This window comes from Aspergillus saccharolyticus, assembly GCF_003184585.1.
Source record: "Aspergillus saccharolyticus JOP 1030-1 unplaced genomic scaffold BP01scaffold_5, whole genome shotgun sequence".
In the NCBI taxonomy this organism is placed as follows: domain Eukaryota; kingdom Fungi; phylum Ascomycota; class Eurotiomycetes; order Eurotiales; family Aspergillaceae; genus Aspergillus; species Aspergillus saccharolyticus.
In genome coordinates, this window is record NW_020290615.1 from 165253 (window position 1) to 175098 (window position 9846).

Here is a 9846-nt window from a genome sequence, read left to right on the forward strand (position 1 = left end):
ATCCTCTTTTTATTTTCCTGTGGGATTTATTCTGATGGAAATTCTTCTTTCGGGCACTGATCGTTATTTTGTTAAAAGCTTTTTGAAATGCGTCTCACCACTAATACCGTTCTAGAAGTTCGACTATCTCATTCAGATACTTGGATCATCTCAGGAGCTTATTCTTTGTGATCATCTTCTTCCCCCATACTTCATTCTACCCGCCCACAACATCAGAGAGGCAATTCCAAAATAAAGAATCAGAACCCAGTTATGCAATTTTAAATGAGACTCGGAGAAAGAGAGAAGAATAAATTAATTTTCTCTACGGCGATCAATATGAGAGCAAAGCAAAGGTAGACCGAATCAAGTGATACTAGTATGGAATCTCTACGGGATGAATGATGGTGATCAGAACACTAGTCCCAATCAGGCAATCCATCTTTTCCTTTGAAGTGGTGGCAGGTTTGCCCATATTCCGGCCATGGATGCTACGGAAAGGGGATGGTGACACGCTGACTGTTCAACAGAGCTCAAATTGGTCCGGGTATAAGACTGGATCAGGATTATTGCTGATGATGAGGAGGATTGGATGAATGGACGGACGGACGAACACGGTGTGTGCCCGAAAGTGAGGCGGCGAACCGGATGGTAGCAGCCTCCACCCGGACCAGCAGGACGATGGCTATGCTGGAGAGACTTGGATCAGTCATCCGAATGGCTAGTTAACTTAACAAGTTGGTTAAGTTAGCAGGAACTTCGTACGTACTCCCTAGTAAGTATTAGGTGCACTCATGTTCCGTCGAATGACTGAAATGAAAGTAAGTACTTCGGGGCGCAGTACCAAATACACCCGTCACCCGGTCTCCATTGAGGGTGGGACTCCCCTGCGTTGACCACTATTTTTGCCCGCGGAGGCGCCTACGGCGGTACATGGACAACCTTAGGCATTGACGTACCCAGTACTCCGTACTCCAGTGCTCTGTTCTGTTCGTACTCAAGCAAAGGAGTCAAGTTGCCAGGAAAGACCTGCTGTGCTGCCACGTCAATTCGCACTACACCCGTTTGGGCAACTACTGACACCTTTCCTTATTGGTAGTGTCCATTTAATCACAGGAAGTCTTTCAGTCTAGGTTCCTTGATGACTTGGGAGTCCCTCCATCTGTCTCGGTCGACCAAGGTGTTGTTCATAGGCCGTATCTATAGGATCAGGCAGTGTGTTGTGCCTCGCTGCCGGGGAAATCCACCCCCTCTTTGCGCCGTAGTCGGTCTTTGCTCCCCCAATGTCAGTGTCAGTGCCAGTGTCGGTTGGGGTGGTGGCACTTCAGCACAGATGACAACAGCCCACTCAGTCAGTATTCCTTTCTGGCGGAGCATCATCTGCTACTGCCGAGCACATGCCTCTATCTCAAGCGAGTTATGCCTTATCCTCCTGGAGACGCTACGTTCTCCTATCAGGTCGATCTTAGTGGCCGACTGGATCGAGCGTCGATTCATTTATTGCATGCTCTTCGGCTTCGTGACATCCCCCAAAAGTACGTTGTTGGCTGGCCACCAGGGTGTACAGTCTTCTGGGAAACTTCTCCGGAACGAGCCCGCGGTACCACACGGAGCACATCCAAGGTTGCCTCGGTGCTATCTACACATGGCCTTCTCCCTAGCTGGAATCGAAACGACCAGGCCTCTAGTCGTCACTCTCATTCCCGTCACTGAGAAGACTGTGGTCAGCCAGTGACGAAAAGACTCTTGTGAACTGTCTTCTTAAAACTTTTTTCTGTCATTTTCTTTTTCCCGGATCATCCTTGGGCGCCGTAACCGGCCGATCTCCAGACTATGGATCGATGACGGATGGGTAGTTTGAGGAGTGGGACGCGAGACGAATTGTGCCACCAATCCGCGGTCCGGACAGCAGGCACTCACCTGATGCCACGTGATCCAACCCAAGCGGTTTCTCCGCTATTGTACGGACTATCGATTGTAAGTTGTTATGGTGGGCGGTAGGCGGTGGACACTGGAGACCACCCTCTGATCTCTCTCTCTTTCTCCCTCTTCCCGGTGTGTTGGCGTTTCATCTCGCGCAGTAGCAGCACCACCACCACCATCAGCTCCTTCTTAGACTGGGTCCAGCTCTACGCTAGGGCACCACGTAGAACGAACAGCTCAAGACAGGAGACTGACGAGACAAACTGAATTTGCAAAGTTTGCTCCTGCTGCCGCTGATCGATCCTCAAACGCCCCTCCCCGCCGCCCGAAGCTTTTCACCGAGAAAAGTCCCCTATTGTTCTCCGTACGCCGTACTGCACATCCTCGGGACCTATTATTATCATGGACTGGGCGGCCAACCCACATTCTCAGCATCTAATCCGTTGTTTCATTGCCCACCGCCAACCCAGGAACCCACCACGAATGTCACCGCTGGTTACTCCGTACTGTAGTGTGTGCCTGTTTGGCGGTTGCGTTCCTGCGAATGGAAATTGCGGACGAATCAAGGAGGGGCAAATCGACAACTACTCCGTGTGTCTCCGTTACTCACTTGAATGGTTGTCCATGGGTTTAGGTGGTCCCAGATCTCCGGCACTTGTATAGTTTGACTTGTAACGGGCAACAGAAAGCAGTTACATCCCACTTTCATAACCCCTCACTCGCTCACTCACAACCTTTCAATTCGCACAATCTGTCGGTTGTTGTAAGCTGCTTGAGAACCTATTCTCTAGCTTGGGAAGAACCTGAGAAGAAGCCAATCAGCATGTAAGTAGCATGGCATTCTGAAGAACTTCTAATGAACCTTACCGCCGGGATTTATCCCCGTCACAATCGCACCGCCTTGTGCATAAATCACACATTGGAACTACCCCTTTCCCTCTCTGCTATCTGGTCGTCTCCAGTCAATCACGTAGAAGACTAAGGGGGGGGGGGGGGGGTGCAAAAAAAGGAGGGGCAACCCACGATGGACTATGTTTACACTTTACACAGTACGCAACAGCTAATGAGTATACTCCACACTTCTCTTCATGAATCGGGGTTGAAAAAGAACAGCATCGAAGCGGGGGGAGGGGTGGTGGGGGGTGGTCGTGTCCACTGTCTAGGGGGATATTCTGTCGAAGAACAAATCCCCTTTGGCTCACCCAGCAAATCTCTCAATCGAAACGGTTCCTGGATCCAGGAAGAGAGTAAATAGTATTTGTTAGTTGTTGACTCTCTCTAGCAATTGCAACACTTGTCTCAGCAACAGACAGGGCCAGAATCGATGAGATTTGTTGTGGCCGGGCACATTCTTCTGCCCGACGAACCTAGATAGATTGGAGGATAAGATACAGACAACTCGATGTTCTTCTTACCCCTGTACAAAGAGCTGGGAGTACCGCTCAAGCTGAATAGGAGGGGAGAGAGAATGGAAAAAGCATCGCACTGCTAATGAGTAAATATGTTACGTGGTTAGGAACAACAATGCCCCCGACAGAAATAGTGGTATACTTAGTAGGGAAAAAAAGAACTGATACTGTGTAGAAGATGACGCTATCTTGGCTGCAAAGAAAGAAAGCACTCCCATTCGCCAAGCTCCAAAGACGATCGGCGCCGCCAGGCGGGGCTCGCCAGACGCTTTTCGGTGCGATCGTCGATTTTTGCCCTGAAAGGGGGAGGGAGACAATTCCAGGATGAGAGAGAGGGGGGTGGACGATAGGCTGGGATAGGCCCTACACTTGGATTAGTGACTGTGGCTCGTTCACTAAGTATCGGTGTCTTCTATGCAGGAGGCACATCGCTACAGTAAGTAAATATATGGAAGCACGTAAGAAGGTTTCCGCTTGTCCTGGTTTCATGATGAAAGCTCTCATCATTCAAGGATGAGAGGTTGGTTTTAATTTTAGATCTAGAAAGCGGAATCATGGATGGAGGATTGTTTAACTGATTGATTGATCATTAATTATTCTGGCGGGGGGTCGTCTGATTGGAGACCCGAGTCGATTGTCTCCGGGGCTGTGCCCAGTTCTAGCTCAACAGTCATCACTAAAGTCTTCTGTCACAGTGTTCACTAATGAGGTTATGATTGCAACCTCCCCATGACAAGCATCTTGGTCAAATCTCTGTTCTTTCCCAATCTCTTCGCGTGCCCAAGCAAGAGGTGATGATGATGCCTTAATCTGTGATCCCTGCACGGGGGTATAGCCGGGATCAAGAAGCTCAGATCCAGAGCACGGGTTGCTTACAACCCGAAGCACAAGCCCTTTCAAGCTGAATAAGTACTGTACAGCACTTCAGATACCAACAACCAACTGGCTAGGTCGCAGATGCCTGAACTGGTGAGGTTGATCAACTGACAGATAGCCCTGTCGCTCAGTGCTGATTACCAAGCCAGGAAGGCCAAGCGACCACCACCTTCGTGGTGTGATGTGTGATGCGTGATGTGTGATGATGGCTTCCCAATAGATCTCCTTATACCCAACAAGAACACTCCCGCGGAGCCTGCCCGGACGGTTTTTTGAACCCTCATTCCAGAATAGCGCTTGGTCAGCCGTCCTGTCCCAGTTTCTTTCCACTGGCTTGGTCTGAATGGGTGCTATGACCGCTGCAGGTCACAGCGCCCAGAGCCTCTCTCCCTGTTCCTTCAATATTCATCACTGAAAGCTGCGATGACGCGGCTGGCCCGACGAAGCGACCTGAAGATAGTGCTTCAGCGCCTAGGAAAACTCTGTCAAGCCTTTGCGCCCCGACGAGAGGATGAACTGCGCGGGGTTTGATCGCATATTCCGTGGGTTGGCTAACTTATGTCCTATCTGCGCATATGTGAAACGCCGCTTCGGCACTCACAGACCCGCAACATCATTTGTCGCCGTGCTGGCCACATAGGCAACTTCGTTGTCGGGGGCGATCGATAGGAGGCTGGTGAACGGCACTGCCAGTTATTACCTTTGGTTGTTTCCCGAGCTATTTTGGGACGCTTCCTTGGTACTTCGAATCTTCAGCTTTCACTGGACAGGCGATCTGAGCACACAAGTGGTATTTCGTGCTCGACTTGGGGTGCGACAAGGACATCCGATCAGCACGTCTCGAGCTGTAGGTGCCATTTGCGGGCAAACAAGTCCCTCTGTCTCATGAAGTCTGCGATAACCGCAAATCATTCCGATTGCCTGAGAAAGACTTTAATGTCCTGACACTGTGGATGATCAGTACCAGACGGGCTGTTAATCGAATTTCAGATGGCACTGGGCCAGTACCACTTAGCCACAGATATGCATCAACGACAGAGGAATATAGCGAGCCCTGGGGTATGTTGCTGATGCCAGTCCTTGAAAGGCCATGTTGGCCTATTATGGGGGCACACTGCGATCAACGACCACGGTTCACAGTCTTCGGATTACATTTATAAGTATTCAACTTAAGCCATGCCAATTGAACAGATGCTCGTGGGAAATCAAAGTCCTGTTGCTCACAAACCCACCTTCGAAGTCGATTTCTAAATTGGACCCTCTAGTGGTTCGAAGACTGAGAGGCAAGTTGGCGAGATTCCTTAGCGGTGAGCGTCGCATCTTCTGAGCCCCTGTGAGACATGACACTACATGACCCGCCACCATCAGTCATGTGGGTAACACAGAGCCTATAATCCCCGACTCCCTTTACACATGCAACATTAATCCTCAAGGATGGAGTGTCACGCTCCATCTACAGGGGCGAGGTTTGGTAGCGACCGGCAGTCTTTCGCGACTCTAGGCCAGGCCGAACAAGAATGAATACTTTTACCTCTAAGTCTGCGAATTGTTGACCCAAGACTACACAGTACAGTGCTTTGCTTTTGCCCACCGCTACTTAGCATTGATGCGTGCGTTTATAGTGAACTTGTGCAAGGGGCGTGGAGCACCCGAGTCTGTTAATGGAACAGACTCAGTATACTAACGGAGTATCTGCACGGTGAGGGCCCATTAGAGATTTATTGAAGCAGTAACTGGATATGAAGTCATGCGGAACCAAGGCGCGCACAATCAGTGACCAGAGAGCAGCCAATGGGGCTGTATGACATCAAAGGCAAAGTCTCTGGCATAATGGGACGTCTTCTTGCACGATGGGCAGCAATCGTTGATTCTGATGTATCAGACATATCGAAGTGTGAATTGGCAGTGAAGCCGGATGACGATTGAGAAAAGTATATAGGTCAAGCGAGAACCCTCAACGCAGCGCTGCGACCACAAGACTGGCTCCAACGAGTCAGTAATCATCGAAGCGATTGATGGGCGTTGTTCCGATGGCGGTCCGGACGGCAATCGGACTGACGTCAGCTTGCCACTGCACCATGACAGATCCCCCACAATCAGCCAAGCTTACCTGCGCGGGTTGCAGAGGAGCAAACGCCCATAGTACTGGTTACAGTAGATTTATATATAGCTGACAGGGTATCCCTTACCTCTGCTTCACTTTCCTAATCCTTTCTGGTGCTTTCTCTATTCTAATTTAGATGAAATAGTGTGATCGATCGGTCAACTAGTCGGTGGTCACGCAACGATTAGTGCAATCTATTCTTTTTCAGTCTCAATCTTAATTGCTCCGCAATCCATTGGGACTTCTCGAAGCGATATTCGAAAAAGGGGCCTACGTCTCCAAAAAGGGTGAATGAGCGAAAGACACCACGTGATCCTGGTAAAGGGGCGAGTTTGAGCGACGTCATAGCAATAAAATCATTCAGTTTGTACAGCGGCAGCGGTCAAAAGAGGAACCATTTTTTGTGTTTGTTGGAGTAAAGGGGAAGAAAGACAAAAGGGAAGAAAAAAAAGGGAAAGCGGAGACACTCCAGCCCAGAAGCGGAAACCGGGCAAAGCAACCGACCATCCCCATCCTCATCATCATCTTTCTTCCTGCTCCTACGCAACTTGGTCTTCAATCATACACCACCATCCCTCTGTGCAGTTCTATTCTTTCAATACGCATACCTCAAAACAACCTTCTCGACTTGCTTTTACGTCTCTTCCCACCATGTTCGAAGACTCAGATAACAACCTATACCTCTTCACCTCCCTTACTGCGGGGTCATCCCACATCGTCACCGCAACGGCGACTCTGGAGAGAATCCTCAAGGCGAACAAGCTGCCTTTCCTGGCCATCGACGTCGCAACCAACGATGTCGCTCGCAAGCTCTGGGGTCGTCGCGCCAAGGGCAAGAAGCTGCCGGGTCTAGTGAAATTTGGCACCGTGATTGGGGTATGTACCCCGCATATAGTGTAGCTTCTGGCCACCTTCCCCTCTTCCCCAAAGGGACCATGCGATTGCCTACCTTCCTACTTTTCCTTTCAGGTATATGCACACACTGGAAGTCTAATCACACTCTCAATATTAGGATCTTGAAGAGGTCGAAGACTGGAACGAATATGGCGAGCTTCGCATGCAAATCAACAGCGTGCAACCCATGGACAGCATCTTCTCCTCAAGCGCGGTCGCGCAATCCGAATCTTCGACCCCCGCCGTTTCTACCCCTACCACTGAAACTCCGCCCGTGAAACAAAGCACTATCAAGATTCAGAGCCCCCCTGCTAAGGAGACCCCGAAGGATGAAGCTGCCGCCGCTGCCATGCGCCTGGCCAGCGAGGAAGCTGCCGCCAAGGCGAAAGGGCAATCCACGAACGGCGACGCGAAGAACATCCCCACCACCACAATTACGAATACTGTGCCGGCAGCGACTGAGTCGAAGCCGGTAGAGCCCGCTGCGACGACTGTGAATGCTCCTGTTGAGACGCAAGATATCGCACCTGGGGCTATGGACATTCCCGCTTCTCAGGAGTCTCGCCCGAAGCGGCCCCCTTTGTTGGTCCCTGAGATCGCCGCGGAGTCGTCTGCCAACATTCGTGCAGACGCTGCGGTAGTCGAACACCATCGGGGATCTATTGTCTCGGCCACCTCCCCTGAGGAGCAGGCCAAGGTGGCCCACGATTTGCGTAAGTCTATCTCCGGTGGTCACCAGGAGCTTCTGAACTCGCTGCGCGAAGATGTTGCGGCCGGAGCCAACCAGGAGGAAACGATCGAGGAGGAGCCGCTCGGCGAAGAGAAGGAGGAGAAGGCAGAGGCGGCGGCGGCGGACGTTGGCAAAGACGGCCACTAGACTCAGGCAGGCTTTCATTGTGGTTTCTGTCGCAGGACGATAGCATTCAGCTCTCTCTCGCCTTTGTGTATGTGTGCGCGTCACCGACGCATGACATTATGGCGTGATTCTTTCTACATTCCATGTACAGATACCAGATTTTATTTCTTTATTTCTGCTTTGCTCCTTTGCTCATTCAGAGACTGTATGCTTGACTCTTGTCAATCGGTATTCCCGAAGAATTGCAAATAGCTCTTAGCTGCAAAACCAACCCGACTTCTTGCATCCAAACCTTTATCTTCGCAAATCTACAACATACTGAGTGGGGTACTAAAACCGAGCGAAAGCGCAACCGATAGAAAAGAAATTAGACATCAACCACATGAAGTAGAGAGAATGCTCATGGTATATTCACGCAGACAAACATACACACAATGTACATTAACCAAAGGAAGAGGTATATTCTGGGATTGACAGGGGGGCTTTACTCTTCTTTCCGGTACTTGTTCACCGCCTGGCGCAGCTTCTCGATCACGTCGGCCGGGTCCTGGGCGCCAAAGACCGCCGACCCCGCGACGATGACGTTGGCGCCCGCCTCGGCCGCCTGGTCGATCGTGCCAACCCCCAGACCACCGTCGACCTCGATGTTGAGGTCCGGGTAGCGCTCGCGGAGCGCCTTGACCTTGGGAAGCTCGGAGGCCATGAACTTTTGACCACCGAAGCCAGGGTGTACTGTCATTACGAGGACCATCTATTTTGTTTGATTGTTAGTTTTTCGTCCGGCTTGGGAGGGCGGGGAGGGGATGATGTGGATTTGGGGCATTGATATGGTGGTCAGGTTATGGAGTATGGTTTAGGAAAAGGGTTGTCGTTTGTCGGTGTTGAGGGGGCAGAAGGGGCAGAAGGGGCAGAGCAAACGCACGTCCGGCTTCTCCTTCGCATCCTCACTCTCCAGAATCTCCCACAGCACATCAACGGGGGTATCAGGCTTGATGGCGATACCGGCCTGCATGCCTTGCTCGTGGATGTAGCGGATCAGCTCCTTGGGGGAGGTGTGGCGCGTGGTGGTCGTGTCGGCGGGCTCGGTGGCCGCGACGGAGGCGACGGCGGCTTCGTAGTGGAAGCAGTAGAGGTCGCAGCCGGCTTTTTTGAACTCTTTCACCCATTTGTGCGGCTTGTAGCTCGTTAGTTATGGTAAATCGATTGTTTTTGGTGGATGACCCGGGGAGGTTCATTCACCTCTTTGATCATCATGTGGCAGTCAAAGGTGCCCTTGCCGTGGGCTTCCGTGGGACGGGCGACATGGGATCGGATCGCAGACACGACAGGAGCGCCAAAGGTGATGTTGGGGACGAAGTGGCCGTCCATGATGTCGACGTGCAGCCAATCGGCGCCCTGGGCGATCTTGGTCGAGCATTCGCTGCCCAGGGTGCCGAAGTCGGCGCTCAGGATGGAGGGGGCGATGATCGCGGGAGGACACATTGTGGGTTTTGAGTGATTAGACGGTAAGTGAAGAGGTTCAATTGGGCGTCGTGATTGGGGTAAAGGGATGGAGGTGGGTTAAGAAGAGGTGGAAGAAATCGTACGGTATACAAGGAGAGGGAGGGAGGGGGAAAGAGGATGAGGGGAGGTGGGGGAAAGAGGGGCTAGGGTTGAATATAGTTCTCTGCGAGCTAGACGCGATCAGGGCGGATTTAGTTAGATTTCTTGACATATAACAGGATGATTACTAGCGGTCAGTTGATCCAGCCGGGACATCTATCGGCCTCTGGTGAGAAAGACGAATGGCTGTTGTGCTGTGTAGA

At 51.4% G+C, this 9846-nt stretch overlaps 2 protein-coding genes across 2 annotated transcripts; one reads left to right on the forward strand and one right to left on the reverse strand.

Moving 5' to 3' along the window:
* The first annotated feature begins 6652 nt into the window (after nt 1-6652).
* BP01DRAFT_175095 (uncharacterized protein) lies at nt 6653-8269 on the forward strand. Its single transcript, XM_025570812.1, has 2 exons — nt 6653-7167; nt 7304-8269. Exons 1-2 carry the CDS (start codon nt 6943-6945, stop codon nt 8060-8062), a joined length of 984 nt encoding a protein of 327 aa, XP_025434001.1. The 5' UTR covers nt 6653-6942; the 3' UTR covers nt 8063-8269.
* A 24-nt stretch (nt 8270-8293) lies between these two features.
* BP01DRAFT_175114 (ribulose-phosphate 3-epimerase RPE1) lies at nt 8294-9680 on the reverse strand. Its single transcript, XM_025570813.1, has 3 exons — nt 9281-9680; nt 8964-9215; nt 8294-8792 (listed from the first exon to the last, which is right to left on the reverse strand). Exons 1-3 carry the CDS (start codon nt 9521-9523, stop codon nt 8526-8528), a joined length of 762 nt encoding a protein of 253 aa, XP_025434002.1. The 5' UTR covers nt 9524-9680; the 3' UTR covers nt 8294-8525.
* Nucleotides 9681-9846: the final 166 nt, after the last annotated feature.